The 25090-nt window shown below is 38.1% G+C and overlaps 2 protein-coding genes across 3 annotated transcripts in view; both read left to right on the top strand.

Annotated features, from left to right (window-relative positions):
- Nucleotides 1-12246, top strand: part of LOC111862017 (ATP-dependent Clp protease proteolytic subunit) — a 13332-nt gene extending 1086 nt beyond the window's left edge. For both annotated transcript variants that reach the window (XM_023847051.2, XM_023847052.1), the window contains exons 2-6: nt 776-928; nt 4664-4755; nt 9844-10036; nt 10731-10836; nt 12002-12246. In XM_023847051.2, the coding sequence (XP_023702819.1) occupies nt 776-928; nt 4664-4755; nt 9844-10036; nt 10731-10836; nt 12002-12141 (684 nt within the window). In that variant the 3' untranslated portion in view covers nt 12142-12246. The remainder of the gene's footprint in view (nt 1-775; nt 929-4663; nt 4756-9843; nt 10037-10730; nt 10837-12001) is intronic.
- Nucleotides 12247-21964: 9718 nt separating this feature from the next.
- The window catches only part of LOC111861953 (A disintegrin and metalloproteinase with thrombospondin motifs adt-1), a 51155-nt gene continuing 48029 nt past the window's right edge, over nt 21965-25090 (top strand). The window contains exon 1 of the mRNA XM_023846945.2: nt 21965-22280. Coding sequence (XP_023702713.1) covers nt 22199-22280 — 82 coding nt within the window. The 5' untranslated portion in view covers nt 21965-22198. The remainder of the gene's footprint in view (nt 22281-25090) is intronic.

Consider the following 25090-nt stretch of genomic DNA (forward strand, 5'->3'; position numbering starts at 1 on the left):
CACAAAATACCCTGGTATCCTCGATCTTGTTCCTGTAAGAAAAAAATACGGAACAGGGCAGTAGGCATTACTATAACATGTACTAATATTAAAATCTACAAGTTATGTGTGGATATTTTGATCAGTAGTTTTTGATTAGTAGTTGAGTAAAATTGTGTCCATGAGTTATTTAACTCAATATATTGATAAGAAACTAAGGAAACAAATTAATGTAGTGGCAAGTTTAGTAAGAATTAATGTTAACCTACAGAGAGCTTCAAGTCATTGTCATTATTATAGAAATAATAATAGATAAAAATGTTTGTATTTGATATTGAAACTATATATTATTTATATTTATTTATAATTTATTTGATGCTACTGTCAGTAAATAATTATATAATGTTGAATGATTGGGTGATAATGACCAATGAACTGCAAAGGTTACAGAAAAAAGCCAAGCCCTAATTTAAGGTACTATCTTGGAATTTGCCTGGAAAGTCTGAGGATATTTAAGTGTCCTGGATGAGATTTAGACAAGATGCATTGTGAATACAAATCAAATGTTGCTGGTTCAGCCAACTTCATATATTTCTGTTAGACTAGTGCACTCATATGTTTTGAATATTTACTTCTGTATTGACTCAGCTTGCATCCTGATACAAAGTGAGAACAGTCAGTGAAATGCTGGCAAGTATAGGTTTGCCTGTAAATTCAATTATATCAGTTACTGATTGTCATCAGAGTAACAGTATAGGCACAGATGTGTTAAAAATATATTTTGTTTTATCTGTAGCAATGCAGTCACCATATACGACATATACGTACAAGTCTAGCACATAGACAGCCACTGGTTCCAATTGTCATTGAACAGACAGGAAGAGGAGAACGTGCATATGATATTTACTCACGTCTGCTCAAAGAGCGAATCATCTGTGTTATGGGACCGGTGAGTTCACCAGTAGTGTTTTCCTTAGGTTTCTTGTCCTTAAAATAGATATTTCTTATAACAGAGTTACTCCATGGAGCTGAACTCTTCTTAGGTAGCCACCAGTTGTGTCGTTACTCAAGAATTTCCCAACGTTTTATGGAACCTGAAGGTTCATTACTATGTTCACAAGAGCCCTCCACTGATCCCTATCCTGAGCCAGATCAATCCAGTCCATACCATCCCATTCTATCTCTAAGATCCATTTTAATATTGTCCACCCACCTATGCCTTGGTCTTCCCAGTGGTCTCTTTCCCTCTGGCTTTCCTACCAATATTCTGTATGCATTCCTCGCTTCCCCCCATTCGTGCTACATGCCCTGCCCACCTCATCCTCCTTGACTTGATCATTCTAATTATACTTGGAGAAGAGTACAAGTTATGAAGCTCCTCATTATGCAGTTTTCTTCAACCTCCTATCACTTCATCTCTCTTTGGTCCAAATATTCTCCTCAGCACCCTGTTCTCAAACACCCTCAGTCTATGTTCCTCCCTTAATGTCAGAGACCAAGTTTTGCATCCATACAAAACCACAGATGAAATTATTGTTCTGTATATTATAATTTTTACGTTTTTAGACAGCAGATGAGAATACAAAAGATTCCGGACCGAATGGTAGCAAGCATTACCTGAATTCAGTCTCCTCCTGAATCAAATTTTGATTGGTTATTGTAGTTCCCAAATTGTTGAACTGTGCGACATTTTCAAAGGATCTATTAGCTATGTTCTGGCCATGATTGTGCCCTGCATTCTGGTGATGAGATGACAATATATACGTAGTTTTCTCTGCCTTTACTTCTAGACAAACTCCTTACTAGCATCAATTAGAGTTTCTGTGCTTTTCTTTATGATATATGTGTGTAGAGTGACATCATCAGCATAGATCAGCAGATGTTGTGTCCCATTTAATTTCAGTCCCACCTTCTTTCTTTTCTGGACCTTCCTAATAGCACATTCTAAAGGAAAGTTGAAAAGAAATGGTGATAAAGCATCTCCTTGTTCTAGAGCGTATTGAAAAGGAAACATCAGATGAATGTTTACCTGTATGGATTCTGCTCTAGGTCTCATTTAAGCACATTTTAGTCAGCCTAACTAGTTTCAAGTTATCTGACATGGTTCTATAAAATTCTTCTGGGAGTTGAAGTGTTAGAAGTTAATTCTGGTAATGATCTCTACCTTTGTCTCATATAGTTTCATGTTAGGGAATCATGTAGTATTATAGTCCTGTACAGAACCAGAAATTTATTGCAGTATGTATGCATCGGGAATGGGAAAATATGCTATAAGCTGCAATAAGAAGGATAGAAATAAGCTTGATGTATGCCAGTACATATTCATCTTCTCTTGAGTCAGAGATGAATGAAGGCTTTGGAAATGTGAGTGTGAAATAATTTTTTTTTTAAATTTATTCTGTTGATCCATACTGGTACAACCATTGGATCTAGAAAAGTAAAAAATACAAGACAGTACAATATTAATAAATAATGATAAATAAATAAATAAATAAGACATGCAATCATTAAAAGATTTTGTTGAAAAAATAAAAATAATAAAACACTGTAAATACTGACACAATGATGTTACTATTACAATAAGAAATACTTGTCTAGTTTTATGCATAAAAAATTCACCCACAGTATAAAAAGAATGCTCATGCAAAAACTTTTTAAATGCTTTTTTAAAGCACAATATATTAACGCCTGCGTAGGCAGGACTTTTATGAAACATCGTCAAGTGAGTCATTACTTGAAAAAATTAAAATTATTCCTGGTATTAAAATTATGAATTTCAGAACTTTGTCTAAACTGATTTATTGGTAACTATAAACAGAGCCAAGGAGAGTATGTACTGAGATGCTTGAGGTAGTATATTTAAAATAAAAAAAAATTTGCAAGAATCCCTGGGTCTTGCTTCCATTAGCATTCTAACCATTCGCTTTTGGAGTTTGAAAATATTTGTACTGTGGGAAGAAGTGCCCCAGAAAATTAATCCAAATGTTATAACTGAATGAAAATAAGCAGGATAGATTGTCTTTAGGGAATTTAAAGATAAGAAAGGTCTGATTGATCTTGCAATATAACATGCTTTGTTTAATTTGGAAGCCAACATATCGGTGTGGCTCTTCGAAGACAGGGTATTGTGAAGTCCTAGCCCAAGAAACTTTAATTCAGTAGTATTGGCAATAATTTTGTTGTTATATTTAATTTGTATTTTTGAATTAATAATATCTTTAGAGTGGAATCCCATACAGTAGGTTTTGTCCGGATTTAGTGAGAGTAAATTTGCCTTAAACCATTTCATCACACTAGTGAAAACTGACTTCAGGTTATTTCCTAGTACAGTATTGTTTTGATTACTGACGATTACGCTACTATCATCTGCAAATAAAATTGTTTGGGGGTTTACTTTGACGTTCAGATATTTTATAGATAAAGGTAGGTCATTGATATATAGTAGGAAAAGTAATGGCCCCAGGCCAGATCCCTGGGGAACACCATGTTTGACGTGACCCCAATCTGATTCACTCTTATCAAAGGGTCCATTTTTAATTACCACCCTTTGATATCGGTTTTGGAGATATGATTTTAATAACACATATATGTTGTCAGTTATACCATAAAATTCAAGTGTATGTAAAAGTATTTTGTGATTTATGCAGTCAAAAGGCTTCTCCAAATCTAAGAAGATTCCACCTACTTTTTCTTTATTGTTAATAGCTGCTAAAACTGTATTTATTAAGATATATGAAAAACTGTTTCAGTGGATAATTTGGGGCGAAACCCAAATTGTTCATTGGCTAGAATGTCATAAGTGTGAACGTGTGCCAGTAATCTTCTATATATCATTTTTTCAAACACCTTGGAAAATGAAGTTAACAATGAAATTGGTCTATATTTTGCACAGTTCTTCTTGTCACCTTTCTTGTATGTAGGAGTTCCAATCGAGTATTTCATATGTAAGCCGGTCATGGTAGCCGAGCGGTCTAAAGCATGCACTGTCTTTGCTCGCTCGAAAGCCGGGATCGTGGGTTCGAATCCTACTCAGGGCATGGATGTTTGTGTGCGTTTTTCTGTGTTTGTCTACAGGTAGAGGCCTTGCGACAAGCTGATCACTTGCCCAAGGAGTCCTACCGTATGTGTAAGATCTAGAAAAACCGAAGTGAACAGAGTTCATGGAGGTAGGCCTAGGCACGCTGGGGCTGTAGCGCCAAGAAAAAAAAAATTTCATACATAAGGGTAGTTTACCAGTTATAAATGTATAATGAATGTATAAGGGGTGGGCCTTCTTGGCCCTTGCACTGCAACCACAGTGATTTACTGTGCCTCAATTTACCAACTAAGACTGCTTTATTGAATATATAGCATAAAGGGGAAGAAATGTATGGGGCACTAATTTTTCGTGTCTTCATACAAATCTCATATCCAGAAGAATTTTTTGAATGCAAAGAAGAGATAACTTTTTAAATTTCTTTAACTGTCATTTTATTGAATATTATATTGGGAAAGGGGCCCTTAGCTGTCAAGTTCAGATAATGTTTATAATTATTGTTGTTATGAGTATTTAATATGCTAGTCATACACAGCTTTAGATTTTCAGCAGGCCATGTGCGTGTGCTTGTTACTTTGAGACACCAATGCCTCTAGAATATAGTTTTCTCTCAGTTTTAATGTGTATTAATGCAGTGGAGTCTTATAGATCTCAGATGACCTGTCATCACTGGTAGTGGCACAGCTGCTGTTCCTGCAGTCAGAAAGCAGCAAGAAGCCTGTACACATGTATATTAATAGGTAAGTTGTTATGGATTCCAGAAGCCTACTGTGAGAGATGTACATTTGCATTGTAAAGACCAGTTGGTTATGGAAGTACTTGACATCTATTCTGAGAACTATGGAAATGAATAAATACACTCTGTAAGAAAAATACAGGATTTTTTAAAGTTAAAGCAAGTGGTGCATATAGTAACCACTGTGCTTTCAAGCGATAATGAAGTTTAATACTGGAAACTGCCCCATCATGACATAGTGTTGTCCTCTTGAAGATCTTCCTGCTTCACTGTTGTTGTGAGTATGGAATGCATTTATTCTTTGTTTAAGAGTACAACAGAAGGTGCAGTCCTGTAATTTATTTTGTTACACTTATAATTTGTCACCTCCAAAACTGATTCATCAAAGAATTTCACTCTGTAGTGCTGTAATCAGTGACAGGACTCTGTTCATATGGGGATCGGTCACTTTATATCTATCATGTATAAGTGGTTAGTCCATGTCAGCCAATAAAATGAATCTTGTGATAAAATTACACAATTATACCGGTTATTTTGTGATGACTTGATGACTGGTTATTTTTGTAGTAAAAAGGTTTGAATTAGTGAGAGTGTTGTTGCATTTCATGTAATGTTCGAAGTTTGTATAGGGCAGGTTCGCCCAGGGCAGTGGCAGAAGAAATCTTAAAATATAAGTTAGATTTAGCGTGAGTACAGGAGGTCAGATGGGATGGAGGTGGCATCGCACCAGCAGGAGACTATACATTTTTCTATGGAAAGGGGAATGACAATCATGAATTAGGTACAGGTTTTTTTGTACATAAAGGCGCATCCGCATTACTCGTGCTTGTGTGACTCGCTCTGCTTGCGAGTAATGTGGACGATATGACGAGCCACGAGACAAGCAAATTTTAAATTTTTAATTTAAAAACTATAGCCAATAAATTAAAATACGACTACAGCCTATACATACTGTGAGTAAATATATGGATCCTCACGTGCCGAAGCCTGGTGAGCAACTGAAGTAGTGTGGACGAAGATTTACGAGTGCAAGTAAAAGCCAGACGAGTCTCCCAACGAGCACGAGCATCAGTAATGTGAATGTGCCTTAAGAGAGTCATATCAGCAGTTAAGAAGGTAGAGTTCGTTAGTGATAGGATATTGTATATAATACTAAAAGGTTGCTGGTGTGATATCATTGTTATGAATGTTCACGCCCCAACAGAAGATAAAATTGATGACATAAAGGATAGATTCTATGAAGAACTAGAACATGTATTTGATAAATTCCTGAAGTACCCTATGAAAATTTTGTTAGGAGATTTCAATGCCATAGTAAGGAGGGAAAACATTTTGAAACCAACTATTGGGAATGAGAGTTTCCATGAAATTAGTAATGATAATGGAGTTAGAGTAGTAAACTTTGCCACATCAAAAAACCTTACTGTCAAAAGTACAATGTTCCCACATTGTAACATCCATAAATTTACCTGTATATCTCCTGATGGGAAGATACACAATCAGATCGACCATATTTTGATAGATAGGAGACGGCACTCAAAGTATACTTGATGTCCGATCACTCAGGGCAGCAGATTGTGATACTGACCACTACCTGCTGGTGGCAAAGGTTAGGGAAAGACAGGCAGTGAGCAAACAAACAACACACAGAGTTCATATGGAGAGGTTCATTCTCAAGAAATCAAGTGAGTTAGAGGGTAAAGAGCAGTATCGTGTTGAAATCACAAATAGGTTTGTGGCTTTGGAAAACTTGGAAACTGAAGTGGATGTTAATAAAACTTGGGAAACTATTAGAGAGAATACAAATATGTCTGCGAAAGAGAGTCTAGGTTAATATGAACCGAAGAAGCATAAGCTGTGGTTCAGTGAAGGATGCTCAGAATTACTAGACCACAGATAAGAAGCCAAATTGCAATGGTTACAGGATCCAAGCGAGTTAAATGGGGATAATCTGAACAATATAAGACGTGAAACCAGCTGGCATTTCAGGAAAAAAAAGAGGGAATATCTGAAAGACAAAATTGATGAGCTTGCAATGAACAGTAAGAACAAGAACATTAGAGACCTGTATAGAGGAATAAATGCCTTTAAGAGGGGTTACCAGCCTAGCAGTAACTTAGTGAAGGATGAGAATGGTGATCTGCTTGCAGATTCCGACAACATTTTGAATAGGTGGAGGAACTACTTCTCCCAGTTATTGAATGTACATAGGGTCAGTGATGTTAGGTAGGCAGAAATCCATACAGCTGAGCCGTTAGTACCTGATCCTAGCCCTTTTGAGGTTGAAAGTGCTATTGCAAAATTGAAATGGTATAAATCGCCAGGTAGTGATCAAATTCCGGCAGAACATACGTGTATTCAAGTAAGAGGTGAAATATTACATTCTAAGATCCACAATCTAATTACTTCTATTTGGAATAAGGAGAAATTGCCTGATCAGTGGAAGGAATCTATTATTGTACCATTTCACAAGAAGGGTGATAAAACGTGACTGTAGTAATTATCGAGGGATGTCACTGCTCTCAACTTCATACAAAATTTTATACAATATTCTTCTCTCAAGGTTAAGTCCATATATAGATGAAATTATTGGGATCATCAGTGTGGGTTTCAACATTAGAGATCAGATCTTTTGCATTCGTCAGATTCATCATCATCAGTAATCTGTCAGACAACAGGTCCACAGTCTTCCAAAACAGTTCCTCCACTTAAAGCGATCACAAACTTTCTCCTTCAAATAAAAATATGCTCTTCTGTCCCCAAGGTCATCCAGCATCTTCTTACGTCTTCTTCCTCGTCTTCTGGTCACTTCTATCCGCCCCTCCGGTTTGTTTTGTCTCCAGAAGAAACATCTCGCATACATGGTAGCTCAGTTTTTGGAAAGAGACTATCCAGGAAAAGTGATAATGTAGTTTTTCCATTTGCTTTCCACATCACAGTACAACAGCCATTCAAACCACTCTTGTCATGCCTGTTGCTATACGAACTTGAACCATCTCGAGCATCATTTGCTCTGTGCTTCAAGTCGCTCTGTGCTTCAAGTCGCTGGTGATGACGCTGCTTCTGGCATCAGCTTTTGGTGTTTGGTGTTCCTCTTCATCTGATGCCTACCCTTTGACCTGTCCAGCAAGGGAGGCCCTGCCAGTAGCTATGCTACCGCTGGTGTAGCTCTCAGGCTCCTTGACATACTCAAACCCCCTCACCACGATAAGGTGGAGACACCAACGAGAGGGATTCGTCAGATATTGGAGAAAAAAATGGGAGTACGATGAGACAGTACATCAGCTATTCATAGACTTCAAGAAAGCCTATGATTCAGTTAGGAGGGAAATATTGTACAATATTCTGATAGAGTTTGGGATACCCATGAAACTAGTTAGGTTGATTAAAATGTGTTTAAATGAAAGGTATAGTAAAGTCCGTGTAGGTAAAAATTTGTCTGATAAATTTCCTATCCAGAATGGTCTAAAACGAGATGCTTTATCGCCACTCCTTTTCAACTTTGCGTTAGAATATGGTATTAGGAAGGTCCAGGGAAACCAGATGGGACTGAAATTAAACGGGACACATCAGCTGTTGGCCTATGCCGATGATGTGAATCTACTGGATGATAATGTAGATACCATAAAGGGAAACACACATACTTTAATTGATGCAAGTAAAGAGGTTGGTCTGGAAGTAAACACTGAGAAAACTATGTATATGTTGCTGTCTCATCACCAAAATGCAGGGCAGAATCATGATATAAAGGTAGGAAACAGATGCTTTGAAAATGTGGCACAATTCAGGTATTTGAGAACAATGATAACAGATCAAAACCTGATTCAGGAGGAAATTAATAGGAGATTGAACTCAGGTAGTGCTTGCTACCATTCAGTCCAGAACCTTTTGTCTCCTCGTCTGCTGTCCAAAAACATAAAAATTAGAATATCAAAACTATAAGTATGCCTGTGGTTCTGTATGGGTGTGAAACTTGGTCTCTGACATTAAGGGAGGAACAGAGACTGAGGGTGTTTGAGAACAGGGTGTTGAGAAGAATATTTGGACCGAAGAGAGATGAAGTGACAGAAGGTTAGAGAAAACTGCATAATGAGGAGCTTCATAACTTGTACTCTTCTCCAAGTATAATTAGAATGATCAAGTCAAGGAGGATGAGGTGGGCAGGGCATGTAGCTCAAATGGGGGAGATTAGGAATGTGTATAGGATATTGGTGGGAAAGCCACAAGGAAAGAGAATACTGGGAAGACCAAGGCGTAGGTGGGTGGACAATATTAAAATGGATCTTAGAGAGATAGGATGGGATGGTATTGAATGGATTGATCTGGCTCAGGGACCAGTGAACAAGGTAATGAACCTTTGGGTTCCATAAAATGCTGGGAAATTCTTGAGTAGCTGCAGAATTGGCGGCTCCTCCAGAAGGGCTCAGCTCCATGAGTGAGTGAGTAAGTAAGTAAGTAAGTAAGTAAGTAAGTAAGTTGTTGCATTTCAGTTCCTTTATACAGGAGCACTAGTTATATGGTATGTAGAAATACTTTCTTTTGTTTCCTGTGTTAAAATATGTGTGGTAGCAGTTGTCAGGAAATATTGTAGGAACTGCTTTCTGGACTCTTACCTTGTAAAACCTTGTAGGTTATAATAACAGTCAGTGCTCAAAGAAAAGTATGGTTTGCAACTACATTTTTAGCATTGATCTAAATGTGTAAAAAATTTAATAAAGAAATGATTGGTATTTTATGTTAGGTTCAGAAAGGAAATTAAAGAATGTATTACTTTTGTTCTCTTATGTTAACATGTAACAATCTGATTAGGTTAAATGGCAGTTGTTACATGTAATGTTTTCTCTTGTTTGGAAAGAAAAAAAAAATCTAGTATATGTTAATGTATGGATTTATGATGGATATTTTACTACTTTTGTGAAATCCTTACTATTTATGTGAACTTGAATTGTGCATGTATATATGTATTGTATGATTTTTGACTAATTCCACATCCGGTAGGTCATCTGACTAACTCATGGATCTATGGAATGCTATGTATGTATGTATGTATGTATGTATGTATGATGGGATTTTGGATTTGTTGTTTTTGTAGCCCTGGAGGCAGTGTCACTGCAGGTCTGGGTATCTATGACACCATGCAGTACATCCTTCCCCCCATTGCAACATGGTGTGTTGGTCAGGCGTGCAGTATGGCAAGTTTGCTCTTGGCAGCTGGTGCACCTGGAATGAGACATGCCCTCCCTAATGCACGTATTATGATCCACCAGCCATCTGGTGGTGTACAGGTGATTATAGATTAGTAGCTCTGTTTACTAAGGTTGGCCAATTAAAATCAGTTCCTCACTTTCTTGAAGACACATTTTTTGGCCAAGTAAAATATTGATCATAATGCTTGTGAATTACTGCATGCATTTTCTGAGTATGTCAGCTGGCAGCGAGTGACTAACAGGCCTGATGTACTGAGTATGTCAGATGGCACTGAGGTTTTGTGACAATGCCGAGAGTTTGGATTTTCTATTTGAAATCAGAAATAGTACTGAAAAAAGTAATACAGCTGTGTTTATGCTTTTCTAGAACCATATTTATCGCAATTAATTATGAACATATTGTGTAGGTAATGATTGATATATTTAAATGTAAAGAACAGAAAGTTAGAAACTACACCCACATGTACACCAAATTCTGTTTCTAATCCATCTGTTTAGGAGTAAATGGAATCGGTGAGTCTTTTAATGTATTCTGTAACATTTGCTTCTGCTCCTGATCCCTTTTTAAAATGTCTTTATGATCTAAAAGAGATTTCATTCTTCAGAATTATATTTGTAGTGTTTTGTAGACTTGATGGTATGGCACTGCATTTAAACTTCATGTTTCATTTTACCAGTATTTGTTTGCATGACAAATCTGGTATGCACTGGACAGAAGTTAATTGTTTAGAAATGAGAGGCATGAAATGAAATACATATGTTTTGTTAACAGGGCCAAGCAACAGACATCCAGATACAGGCTGAGGAGATCATAAAGCTCAAGCGACAGATCAACGGTCTGTATGTGAAACACACAGGGTTGCCACTTGAGAGAATAGGTTTGTGACATTTCACACTATTTCCTTAAGCATGGAAAATAGAATTGGAAAAAAAAAGTAAGGACACTATTTTATTTAGGTTACTCCTAATGCTGAAAAAACTGATACATGGTAATGAACATTTGGGTGGCATAAAAGCAGAGTATATCACAATGAGCAAAATAAATGTAAGCTTTAAAAGCTAGAGAGTATACTGTGGAGTTGGTTAGTTGACATAAATTGATTGAGCATAGCATTCAAATATCTGTCACCTGCCTTGGGTTCTTCTGTAAACAGTCTGTGCATACATGATGTCGGGGTCATCTGATAAAGTATTCACATTAATATGTAAAATAAACAGAAGCTGTATATATGCTGTGATATGCAACAACTTGTTTCATGAGCACACGTATCCAGTGAATTTGTTGACTGTATTTTGGACTTAAATGTATTTATCAACTGTTGACACTTTAGGTTTGTCCAGTTGCAGTCATGATTATAAGTTAATTATTCATATTGCAGTGATCAAGACATGTTGCCTAGAAATAGAGTACGATGCCACAGTCAGAAACAGAGTCATATCTCACAATTATGTTTGTCAGAAAATCATGCATATTTAAGGCAACTGACAAGTAAAATTGTATATATAATCACGGTTATAAATAGGCCACTATTATGCATACCAGTTTAATAAATGTGCTACTGATCAGACCACATTCTCTTCTGATATTTTAGTAGTAGTCTCCATTTTACAAGTCATCTTCGCTTGAGAACATTTAACGAATGTTTTGTACGCATTTCTTGCTTCCCCCATTATTGCTACATGTCCGTCCTATCTCATCCTTCTTTATTTAATTAACGCTTAACAGTATTAAGTGAAGAATACAAATTGTGAAGCCTCTCTTCCTGTTGTTCACTCTCCCATTGTACAAAATGTGTACAGGGTGTATAAAAATTGTATTGCTACAAATACAACATTTATATGGGACTATTATGTTTTCCACTAATTTCCATTTCAGCAGATTTTCATTTTAAGAAATAAATGTTTGAGATCCTCTTAAAATTTAACTTTAATGATATTTCAGTGTTATAATAAAAAACTTTACTCAAGTTAAACTGTATCTAATGATATCACTGTAGGCCTATATAGTGTTGCAATTGGTTTGTTTCAATTTTGTGTTTGCAGAATCTAGCATGGAGAGGGACAAATTCATGTCACCAGTTGATGCAAAAGAGTTTGGCATCATAGACAAGATACTGGACCACCCACCCAAACATGGAGAAAAGGTTGAGAGCAGTGAGCAGTGTACTGTGGCAGGCAACTAGGCACAAAACAAGACACAGTGAATTGAAAATGATCTTATGTTTCACTTTATTAAATGATTCCAAAATTTAAGCTTGCTGACCTATATATATTTTTATTCCATCTGATGTGTCTGTATTCTTTATTTCTTGTAGATTTCCAAATGAATTTATGTTGCTATGGGAGAAATGTGTACAATCTTTGTTAAGATCTTAATAACTTAATTAGGGCATATTCTCTCTCCTTCATAATACTTCAAAACTAGTCAGATACATATAGAATTGTGGGCATGAAAATTAAAGAAAGGAGATTTATTTTACTATAGGATTCCGACGATGGTGTATAACACACTGATATGTTGGGATTTTGGACTTTATCCATCGTCCTGGTTTTTAAGATAACCAATAAAAACACGACGTTTCGGAAACTGGATCTGTTTCCATCCTCAGGTGAAGGAAAACACCTATTCTGTTGGGTCCCTTAGAAAGAGCTAGCCTCAATCACTGGACCAGTGGCAAGTAACACGAATGAGTGTCAAGTGCTGATGTTCTGTGTTGGTTTCGAATCACCACAATGTCAAGTAGGTACAAATTTATATTTTTAAATTGCATATTTATTACAAAACATACTTTATTCTTTAATAGGCAGTTACACTTGAATATGCGAACAAAACGGAATGTTTTATCAACATACGATGGTCGTACTGAAAGTCATGAGCAACAGTTTTTTGTAAACTAACATGCTTTATTGTTGACAAACCAAATACACCACCTCAATCTACAGACCTTTCTTTATTTTTCCACATAATTGCCACGTCTTTGTACACATTTCTTCCAGTGTTCTGGGAGTTTGAAAATTCCCCTTCTGTAAAATTCCGTTTCAGCCATCCGAAGACACTGACACACTGCTTTCTGAATTGCCTCCCTTGTCTCAAAACGTTGTCCACACAGCTGATCCTTCACAAATCCGAAAAGATGGTAGTCAGGGGTGCCAGATCAGGGCTATAGGAGGGGTGTGGAAGAACTTCCCACCCCATCTTTGCAATTGCTTCCAATGTGAGGCGAGCGGCGTGGGGGCAAGCGTTGTCATGCAGGATGATTATGTTTCATCCTGGACGTTTATTGCGCAATGCACGATGGAGCTTGTGCAGTGTCTGGACATAAGCAGCATTGATGGTTTGCCTAGGTTCCAGAAATTCAGCCAGAATAAACCCCTCTGCATCCCAGAAGACAGTGCCATCACCTTCGCAGCTGATGGCACTGTCTTTGCCTTCTTTTTGATGGGAAATGCAAATGGTGCCATTCCATACTCTGCCGTTTCGTTTCAGGCTCAAAATGGTGAAACCAGCTTTTCGTCACCTGTCACAATACAGAGCAAGAAATCATTGCCTTCATGTTGATATCTCTGCAGCAGTTCTGATGTGATGGCATTTCACTGACCTTTGTGGTCTTTGGTCAATAACTGCGGGACCCAGCGAGCACAAACTTTCCTATAGCCCAAGCTTTCAATCATCCTCTGTACTGCACTGTGGCCTATTCCAAGTTTTCAGGCTATTGTGTCCACAGTCACACGCCTGTCATCTTGAATGATCTCATCCACTCTTTCCTTGTTGCGTTCAGTTGAGGCTGTTTGAGGACGAATGCTCCGAGGCCATCTTCGATGCTGGTGTTCCAATCTTTCAAATGTTTCACCCATTTTCGAACACTGCTCGCACCCATGCACACACTTCCATAAGCACGCTGATGTCTCTGGTGAATTTCTGCAGCAGGGATTTCCTCTTTCACAAGAAATTCGATGACAGCATGCTGGCAAAAGGACATATTGTTGTTGGTCATTTTGTTAGGAGTGATAGTGGTCATGTGATTGACATCACAAGACACTCAAGGTTAACACAACAGCTGGTTCCACCTACCACCTGCTGTTCCCAGGTTGCATGCAAAAAAAGTTGCTCATGACTTTTGGTACGACCTATATATATATAACTTCTTCAAAAACAGGTTGTCCAGATATATCAGGGCAATCTCTGCCAGAACTGATATGTGAATATTCAGAATTTGTCTTGTAGCCTGGGGTAACTCGGTATAGCAACTGGGCCATGGGCTAAATGATTGGGGTTCAAATTCCAGCAAGGGAATGAGAACTTTCTCTTCTCTGTAGCACACAGACTGACTCAGGAGCCCACCCAACCTCCTTTTGATTGGGCACTGGAGGCTTTATCCATGGGGTAAAACGGCAGGAGCATGAAGCTGGCCAGTCACTTCCATCTAGTGCTGAGGTTAAGAATAGTGGAGCTGTACCTTCACACCCCATGTGTCTTCATGGCATAATGTTTAATTATGTAATCAAACAGTTATAACCAGGGCCCGGATTTTTATGACATGTCATATTTTATTCCTTGTATCCTATGTGATGCTCTTAAGTATATAAATCTCGGATATGAGCTTCTGGTTACATAAATGTAAATTTTATAGGTAATTTTTTTATAATTTTTTGACATTTTTAGATATAAGGTCATTTTTCCATTTTGGGGGTAATTTTTTGGTAAATTTTTGGACTTTTAAGGGTATTTCTTGTCATTTATGGCCATTTTAGGGAATTTTTCTTCATATGTTTTCTGAAATTTGGAAAATCTTTTATTGGTTTGGATCAGATGCCTGGTGATAGTGTCTGAAATTTGATTTCTTTCATTTTGGTCCATCACACTAACAGTTACAATTATAAAACACAAGTCCATCCAATGTGACTATTTCAGTTTTCTCACTTGATGATTCACTAGCCTTACATGTTTTGATCCATTTGGATGATCTTCAGAGGCACCAAACACTTTTTTGAAACCACTGTCACAACAGTTAATCAAGTACACATGTAATGTCCAAGTACACAATGTTCCATCTATCAGTCACAGCAGCCTTTCTGCTTATAGAAATATTTAAAGTTGTTTTAAAATTTTAAAAACTTCGTTAAAATTAAAATTCATAAACCATACGGTTCATGTCAATAACCTCTGTCGTCTCTCTTCAAGGTGGCCGATGTTGTGCCACCTATGTAACTTGAGTAGGGAGATTCTTAATATTGTCCGTTATGATTTCTTGGCCCGCTGTGACTGATAGATGGAACGTTGTGTACCTGGACATTACATGTGTATTTGATTGACAACTGTTGTGATAGTGGTTTCAAAAAAGTGTTTGGTGCCTCTGAAGATGATCCAAATGGATCAAAACATGTAAGGCTAGTGAATCATCAAGTGAGAAAACTGAAATAGTCACATTGGACGGACTTGTGTTTTATAATTTTCTGAAATTATTATGCAGGGCGTTTCAAAAAGAGCTTTACAACTTTGAAAGCTTATATCAATTTATACAGAGGACATACACAACATTTTGAATTGTCATAATGTAGCAAAACACACCGAGTTTCATGCATGTGGTACTGTAATACCCAATACCGCCACCGCGAGTGCTCCCGCAGTTGAAATCAAGATGACTACTTTCACAGGTGCAGAGCATGCTCATTGTGTGTTTTGGTTCGAAGAAACGAAGTCTGCTACACAAGTTCGAAGGAAATTTCACACGCAGTATCGCAAGGATCTTACTCCCCTGGATTTTTTCTTATGGGGATTCATTAAAGATCGAGTGTTCGTACCACCTTTGCCTGCAAATGTCGTTGAGCTCTGAACTCGAATTACTGCCTCAGTTGCAGAAGTGATGCCACAGATGCTATGTAGCGTGTGGCAAGAGACTATAGGTGGGACGTCTGCTGCATTACCAGTGGAAGTCGCATTGAACCCTAACTATCCAAGGTTAACGCGGTGTGTTTTGCTACATTATGACAGTTCCAAACGTTGTGTATGTCCTCTGTATAAATTTATATAAGATTTCAAAGTTGTAAAGATCTTTTTGAAACACACTGTATATGAGAAGGCTAGACATCTGTATAGTGCCATTACAAAGGATACCCGTGGTTCCTCTCCAAAGAACTACAACTGTCAACTAGTGGATTCCAGATGGAAGAAGGGTAATTCACCTTCCAGTGAACAGTAATATTCCTCCTACTGTTAATACTGATTGATTATTATAGAGTATTTTTATGTATGTACTCGTACCATTATAAATAAAAACATTCAATTGTTGAATTTAAATATACTTGTTCTATCATTATTTACTAATATGAGCTTTTGAAATAGGCACGTAATAAGTTTGGGGCATGCGGTAGCATAGTTGGTTCAGGGGCTGTTCTACAAGCTGGAAGGTTGCGGGTTCAAGTCCCGATGAGGTCATTTGATTTTTTTCAATTGACCTAATCCTTCAAGCTGCACTGTGGCCCTCGGGTCAGTTCAGCCTCTAACAGAAATGAGTACCAGGAATTAATTAAATAATTTTCCTGGGGAGTAAAGCGTGGCCGGCGCGTAAGGCTGACAGTCTTACCACCATCTTTGAGCCGATTGTCTAGATAATGTGGGACTCACAATATCTCAAAACCCCATGGGCTTTCACGGCCTGGTACAGGGAAAGCTTTACTTTTTATATACTTCTTTACGTAATATGTTTTATATTGGGTCAATTTTGGTGGTCTGGAATGAATTAATTCAATTTACATTATTTAAAATGGGGAAATTTAGCTTGAAAGTCAAATTGCCTTCTGGAATGGGTTGTGTTCGAGGTTCCACTGTATTTCAAAACTCCTGTGTCCATTACTGTGTCCATTGGAGTATTTTATTGAAATGAATAATTTCATATCATAGATTTTCAGTACTGTTACCACTGTTTTCACATAATTTATTTTTATATTTTTGTAGCCATGGTTATGTTTTTGAGGTACATTTAATTGCACAACATCCGTTAAGGTAAGTTTGTATGTCCAGAATATTTGCTACTGCCTACCCAACAATGATGTGTGAAATAAAAATATTCGTTGAAAATGTTCTCATGTCAGTGTTATATAATGATGTGAGCTATGCCACTGGTGCTGGATGTTCCTTAGCTTGTAATGATTTTAAATCATGATTTAAATTACGGTGTACAGAATTAATGCCAATAATGAGTATGTGTAATTGACGTTATTCATGTTAAAAGTAGAGAACATTGGTACAATCACTGAAGACGATCCACACAGAGATACTGGGTTTTCGGACTTTGTCCAACGTCCGGATTCTAAATAACTAAGAAGAAAAAAAAAGTTTCGGAAACTGGATCTGTTTTGGTCCTCAGGTGAGGGAAGACACCTACTCTGTTGGGTGTCATGGACTTAGCGTGGTCTCAGGTGTTTATAGCCTTAGTGTTTTGTGACATCAGTTGTCTAGTGATTGAGGCTAGCTCTTTCTAAGGGACCCAACAGAGGAGATGTCTTCCCTCACCTGAGGACGGAAACAGATCCAGTTTCCGAATGTTCTGTTTTTTCCCTTAGTTATTTAGAATCCGGACGATGGACGAAGTCCGAAAACCCAGTATCTCTGTGTGTTATACAACATCGTCAGAACCCTATGGTATCTACTGAAGACGATGTATCGGAAAGGTAATAAATTGATTCTGAAAATATGCTCAGCGAAACTGACAGCAGAAAAACTTAATGACTGATGCATAAATGTCGCCGATAGCGTTAGCCTTGAACGAATTTCGTACCTAGCTTACACTGATGATTTATTTTGACCATTGTCCACTGTCTTAGGTATATTTAAATTATACGATGTTTCGGAAGCTGGATGTGTTTCCGTTATCAGGTGTAATAGGAGGAAAGGATCTTATGAAGTTGTGCTCACTTATGTAATAAGTTAGGAAGGTCAGAATAGCGTATTTTAGTATTCTTTCGATGCTGTTGTAGTGTTCAGTTGGCCGAGGGTCACGATTGCTGTCACTGGTAGAGAATTTTCACGCTAATCCATACTCTACAAAAGCTTCTCTTCTAGGGGGTTACCACATGCTCAGTATAAACTATATTTGCCCTTATCAAACTGTCAATATCTTCTAAGATGTTTGCCAACTGCTTCTTGTTGGTTTCTTGCATGGCTGTTCTTCGACCCTGATGATGGAGGCAGCACGTTCCTCCGAAACTTCGGTAAGCGTACATCGGACTACACCGCGTTGCATCCCAGAATACAGCACTCTTTTATAATGCTGTGAGAACCTCAAATCTAACATACCGTGGCATCTTTTAACCTTCAATATCCATACTGCGGGGAAAGTAACGCTAAAGTTGACCCTTTGCTTAACTAAATAAGCACTATGCCATGAAGGTTATGGAAGAGTGGATGTATAGATCCACATTTTCTTGACCTCTGCACTAGTTGGAGGTGAATGGTTAGCTTCACGCCCCGGCCGCTTTACCCAAGGGGAAAGAGCCCCCGGTACCCATTCCATAGGAGGCTGGGTGGGCCCCAGAGCAGGTCTGGACGAAGTGGAGAAGAGATAAATCTTGACCCTACTGGGAATCGAACTCCGACCCCTCGATCGTCCGGCCCGTAGCAAGTTGCTATACCGATTGAGCTATCCCAGTTCACACTACTGGGAATAAAACTTTGAAAATAATTTTTTTTTGCAAGAATGATTCTCTTTCTCGGTGCCCGATCGGTGTTGGAAAAGGGTATGTGGGATGAACAGTGACCTTTGGCTATGCGTGTGTCTTCTTACACTGAATGTCCTTCTTCAAAGATGTAAATAAGGAGAAGTTTGGTATGAAAGCATAGCATGAAGGCAGGAATACACAACTGCCGATTTAACGGCACATTCACAAGTGAAAGGAGAGACTATAAACCGTAGGTTAGAGTGATTTGCCTTCCCTTCATATTTATTTGCATCAGACGAAATAGGAGATATTTAATACAGTTTATCTTAGGAGCGTAAGTGTGTTTCTAGCTTAATGGAGAGAGAATTTCTGCCTCTGTATGTGGTGCACAAAGAATGTACTACACGTAAAGTATATCTTCAAGATGCCTGTCAAATGTTTACGTACGGTAGCAGGTCTCTGCGTTCTCACTTTATTTGATTTCTTGAGTATAATAAACGAATGTCCACTATAGCACTCTGAAATCAGAAACTCGGGAGTTCATTAGGCGGACCACAGCAAACCGTGAAACATAAATTCATAATGCTTTTGTGCTTATTTGTATCAGAAAGTCATAACCTGAATTGCACTTAACGGCAAGTAATGTTCCTTTCTCTCAAACCGAGCTGACAAGTTCCTACATAAACATGCTGTATCAAGTGATGGACAAATACAGATGTTTTTAGTAAACTTAACGCTTTCACAGCCCTGTCCTTCCCGGGGACCGGAGCGCCGCTTGCTGCGGAGCGTAAGCGAATACTGCCCATCCTGCTGATAACATTTGGAATGAAGAGGTCTTACCTGGTCTTACCTTTGTTCACAGATCACAGGGGGCGTTGAAAACGTCGTCGCTCTACACGTAAATATCTTTCGCAATTAACTGTTTCGTTAAAAAAAAAGCGCACACGTACAACAATCCTGCTTACACTAACAGCACACCAGACGCCACCTTTCACACTGGATGGCTTCAGCAATTGTGCTGCCCTTCTTGCATTAGGCTTTGATGCTCGAGTCTCTTAAGTCTCTTGAGCTAGACGTTTCAGTGATTTACTCGGTGGATGTTCCAGGCTTGCCGCTATGTCATCTCACTTCTCGGTAAGCATTCGGCGCTAATGTTCTTTTTCTTGTCTATTAAGGGTCCCGTTGTTCCACATTGTAAATTGTTTGTCTGGTGGGAACTCTTTCACCACTAAATTTACGTCAAAATTTTCGCCAACACATTCTATCAGATCCGTATTTCAGATAGGTGTCATACAGAAATACACGTTGCTCTGAAGTATCGCGAACCATGTCATACCACATCGCTGACTCTTAACTGGGAACAAATGGCTCATGGCGGTGTTAACTGCTGCCTACTGCTTACAAATCATAAACTTCCATGCAGGAACATAATACTATGTAGGGGTCTATATGTTAATTCTTTTCGTTCATTCCAAACACTGTCGGCCATCAAGCATGCGGAGTCAACGCCAAAACTCACATGCGTCCCGCAGCACGCAGCACACCGGTCACAGCGAAGCGTGGAGCTGTGAACTTGTCAACCCGATTAAAATTCTCCCTGTATTCATTTGATTCCAGCAGCTAAATCCGTATGCACTGGATATTCATAAAACACATCAATGATGCAATTTAATATTATATACGTAATTAATCTGGTATCTCAGGTGCTTCTGTTAGTCTTAGAGGACATTGTGGATTTTATTCAAAGCCAGAAATGCTGGGTATCCTTGGTTAGTATTCCTGCTTCATGTTCAATCCCAGGCCGAGAGGGCGGTTATTCTGAAAGGCGTTTCTTCACTTCCATCATGAATAAAATTACCCGAGATGACGCCATTTTCAGAGTGGGAAATTGTAAAGATAAAATTATCTATGTCAAATACAACTCCCCCCCCCCCTCTTCATAATGGCTTCTTCAAGTCCATAAAATGTTATTAATTGTTCTTTGCCTCTCCTTCATTGCTGCACAGTGGCCTCCCAAATATTTCAGACATGTTATAAATTTATAAGTCTCCTTGATTACCTGATAACTATTCACTAAAACTAGCATCATATGCAGTTCTTGAAACTCAAGTAATAAGCATATCAAATATCTCTTGCTTACATGTGATCTTTATCAAGTCATATAATTTATTACGCTTTTGTCTACTAATACCATCCAAAGTGTACTCTTTAATATACCACGTCTTCAGCCTACTTTCTTTCTCAGGGATAACAGGAGGAGTGCTTATGAGATCGCCGGACTTCTGTTATCTGCCCCTTCTCAGTTTCTAAACAAACTGACAAATTTTCACCGTGTTTTTAAGTCTGCGGCGTACAGTGTTGGAACAACGGTTCGCTACTCTACCTAAATGCACAACAATAGCGACGCGACGTTACGGTTGCCTGACTTAGTAAATGAAGTTGCAGTGTTTGTTTCGAAATCGAAGTAACTGTATAACTACAGCGTGAGAAAGAAACCAGTCTCTGCAGAGTTTAAGAATGCTGTCTGAGGTGTTTGTCATGAACGCGAAGTTTCTTTCCGGGTGAGAATTAATTTCATTTGTTCTGAGTTATGATCAGAAGAGCACCATGTTCTGGGACGTTTCTACGAAACGTCGGTAATATTTTACCAGAAGATAGTACTCTTCATTGCACTGACGTGAGAATCCCAAATCTCGCATTATAAATAAAGTATGAGCTTTGCCTTCTTAGTTTTTCACACATAAAATTTAAATTTCGTTTATAATTTTTGTACGTATGTACACACTAGAAATCTGTGTAAAATTATATTTCGAGTAATGGGAATAACTGCCTATTTGTAGGTCGCACAGTGAGATGCGCACAGACTCTTCCACAGTCACTTTACATGAAGATAATTTGGAATTTTATTTCGTTGCGGCACTATATATGTAGACCTCAATTTACACGTACAGTTTTTCAAATAGCAGACTTGTTCACGGTTATGCTCTGTATATGTTTTAATGCAATGTAATTATATTACAGAACTTGAAAGTTGATTATCTGTTATTGAGCTGCATCAACTGCTGAAGCTATGACACGTCGTACATTGCCACTGATAAATCGTACGCATATGTAATCATATACAATGCAATTAAATGGATGGAAAATTTAACATAATAAAGTGTAAAATATTATAAAGTAACAAAATTGTGTATACGTGCAGTATAGTATTTTTCCCACACATTTGAACGCACTGCCATGCGTCGTCGTTATATTCCCATATAGAGGTTAACATTCTGGCTTGTGAAGGTGGCAATGTGCGAGGTGGGGGCAGACTCATGCTAAGTAATCGCGTCCGGTGTCAGCTATGGACATGGTAAGACGACGGGCTGGGAGGGACGGGATCTAAGGGGGAAGGACCTTCCCTTGTCTTTTTTTAGTCGTGTTCTATTGCACTGCTTCTGTGGCTGGCTGCTGCCTACCGTCTGCGTGGCGGTGAGTCAGTTGTCAGCCGGTTCGTCGAGACAATAAGTGAATGCTGTTATGTAGTAGCCTAGTTTTATTCTCCATCTTGACCATGTTGTTCTAAACAAAGGGTTCAACATGATGGTACTATCAGACTTGCCGTGGGTGCGCCCATCCTCTGCCCATTCGGAGTACCAGCAGGACGACTACTCAATGAGAGGTGAGTAAAAGGTCAAATCTCCCCTCCCCCTACTTCTTGTCAAAGAAAGAAAAGTAGCAGATTATGCATTAACAAGACACTGGAAACCTCAACATGTATGGCACATTATCGACCGTTGGATGGTATATGTGGACATCATATGCACTTTGCAACTCCGATTACTACATAGCTGCTCGTAATTGCATACAGACAGAAACCGTAGAGTTGCAATGCCACCGCTTTGTATTCATTTGAGACTGCAACAAGGGATGGTGATGCCCTTGTAACGTGTGTGTAGGTGTTGCCATATGTACTCGTTCTATCATGGTTTTATAAGGGCAGTACGTTACGCATTATATGTTTTTTCTTCAGAATTTATATATGCTGTGCATCGTCGCTAGAATAAAGGGGAGGATTAGTTTTTCATGTATCGACGGAAAGGTGGCACGGACTGAAAATAAATGGCCGCAAATAAGTATTGCAATTTGCAGCTTTATCGTCATATGTACAAATATAGCTGGCAGAACGTGAGGTTCATTGCATAGAACTGAATACAGCTTGGAAAATCCGCTGAACTTCAAGTGTTAGGCTGGAAAATTGCACAATTGACTAATATTGTTAGGTAACTTGTAAGCAATTTGAACTGAGAAGAGTTGGAGGCACTGTGTGCAGTGTAAGTTCCCCATTAGTTTTGAATATTCAGTTCACAGTTTTATTTCCATGCTATTAACTGAATATTGTGGCTCCAAACACGCATTTTGTTGCACTATTGTACAGTTTCTGATTTTGTGTAGGGAATAAGCCGTTACTGGTATGCATCATTTCATATGGTTATGATCTGTAATGTGAGGATTTGTAGTTGAAGCCATTGAAAGTGTTATGCAAACCAGTAAATTTTGGACACTTAATTTATACATGCATCTATTTAAAAACTAGTATGAAAATACAGTAGTTCATGAATACAAAATGTTAGGTTGGATGGGGTATGATCAGAACCCAGTTCTTAAAGGGAACATGTTATGTAAATGTAACCCCGTTTCCTGACAGAAAGATCAATTGCTGAGGTAGAAAATCCTCCTTGAGAAAATTTCATTAAGACTTTGCTTTTGATTTTAAGATATTCAGAATTTGGGTGCTGTCTTTCCTCATGTAAAACAATGTGTCATGTTGAACATCACTATGGTTTCTTTTGTGGAATATGACCACTTTTCACAAACGTAGTTTCTACAGTAGTATTGTGCAAACAGTATAGAAAGAAAGAGCATGATGTTTGTAACATTAAATATGAAAACAATTCTGATTTTAATGCATAACTTAAGTTATTGAGTGTTCTAATTGCTTGTGATTTTTTTTTCATCTGCAAGGTCATATTACTATCTTATAAGAAAGAAGCTGGCTACTGTATATACATCATCATCATCAGTAATCTGTCAAGACGACAGGTCCACAGTCTCTTTCAAAACAATTCCTCCACTTAATGCGATCTAGAGCTTTCTCCTTCAAATGACAGTATCCTCTTCTGTCCCCAAGGTCATCCAGCATCTTCTTACGTCTTCTTCNATATATATGAGAACAGTTCTGTTCCAACTAAATTCATTTTTTTATTAAAAAATTAATGTTAGCAGTACTTAGTTCATATTTATCATCTGTTTGGTTTTGTTTAGTTCTGGACAACCAAGTTCATTGTGTAAGCAATATATATTAGGTCCTGCATGCTCATAGACTGGTTGTTATGACTAAGGAATGTGGTTTTATTCAGAACATCCTGGCAGATGCCGGGGTAGAACAGACAGTGCTAGAAATTAGGCCATGACTGCCTCCCTTCACTTCCATTTTTATTCACTAATATCTTACCACTCAATGCTTTGTAGACTGAGTTGATGGCAGTATTGTTAAATAAACCATAAATAAATAGGGGCACGCTAGTGTAGTTGGTTGAGGCACTATGTTACAAGCTGGAAGGTCGCTGGTTTGAGTCTTGATGAGGTGGATTTTCTTTTTAATTGACCTAATCCTTCCAGCTGCACTATGGCCCTGGGGTCAACTCAGCCTCTAACAGAAATGAGTACCAGGAATCTTCCTGTGGGATAAAGGGTGGCCGGTGTGTAAGGCTGACAACCTTACGACCATCTGAGTCAACTGTTTAGATTATGTGGGACCCTTGACATCTCACAGCCCTATTGGCCTCCATGGCCTGTTACAAGGATAGCTTAACCTTTTTTACCTTTACAAACATATGTACATATATATATTTCACATTTCACAAATCCGGAATACAATGGACATGAAACTGGTCATAAGCATAACACTAACAAAGCAGAAAGACAGTACAAAGCTAAACAAACACTAACTAATTATTTACTGTATGCTCCAAAAATTCATCAACTGTATAAAATGAGTTAATTCATGATATATGAAAATAAATTATTTTTAAAACTGATTCTATCCTTTCTGAGACTTTGAATGGTCTTAGACAGTCTATTAAATAACCTAATACCAGGAAACATAGTGCCCTTCTGGAAAACAGAAAGGTTTGAAGTTGCAACTTAAATTTGATTTGTGCTTCTAGTGTTCAGGCCATGAACCTCTGAAACTGAACATACATTATTTTGATTATCAAAGAAACAACATCAAAGAAAAAATATAATCACATGACAGTGGTAAAATATCTAATTTCTTAAAAAGACTTCTACATGAGTCTCTGGGCCCCACTCCCAATATGATCCTTATTACTTTCTTTTGTAATTTAAAAACTCTAGAATTATTAGTCGAATTGCCCCAAAGGACTATTCCATACCTAATGATAGAATGAAAGTAAGAAAAATACACAA

This window comes from Cryptotermes secundus, unplaced genomic scaffold (assembly GCF_002891405.2).
Source record: "Cryptotermes secundus unplaced genomic scaffold, Csec_1.0 scaffold181, whole genome shotgun sequence".
Classification (NCBI taxonomy): domain Eukaryota; kingdom Metazoa; phylum Arthropoda; class Insecta; order Blattodea; family Kalotermitidae; genus Cryptotermes; species Cryptotermes secundus.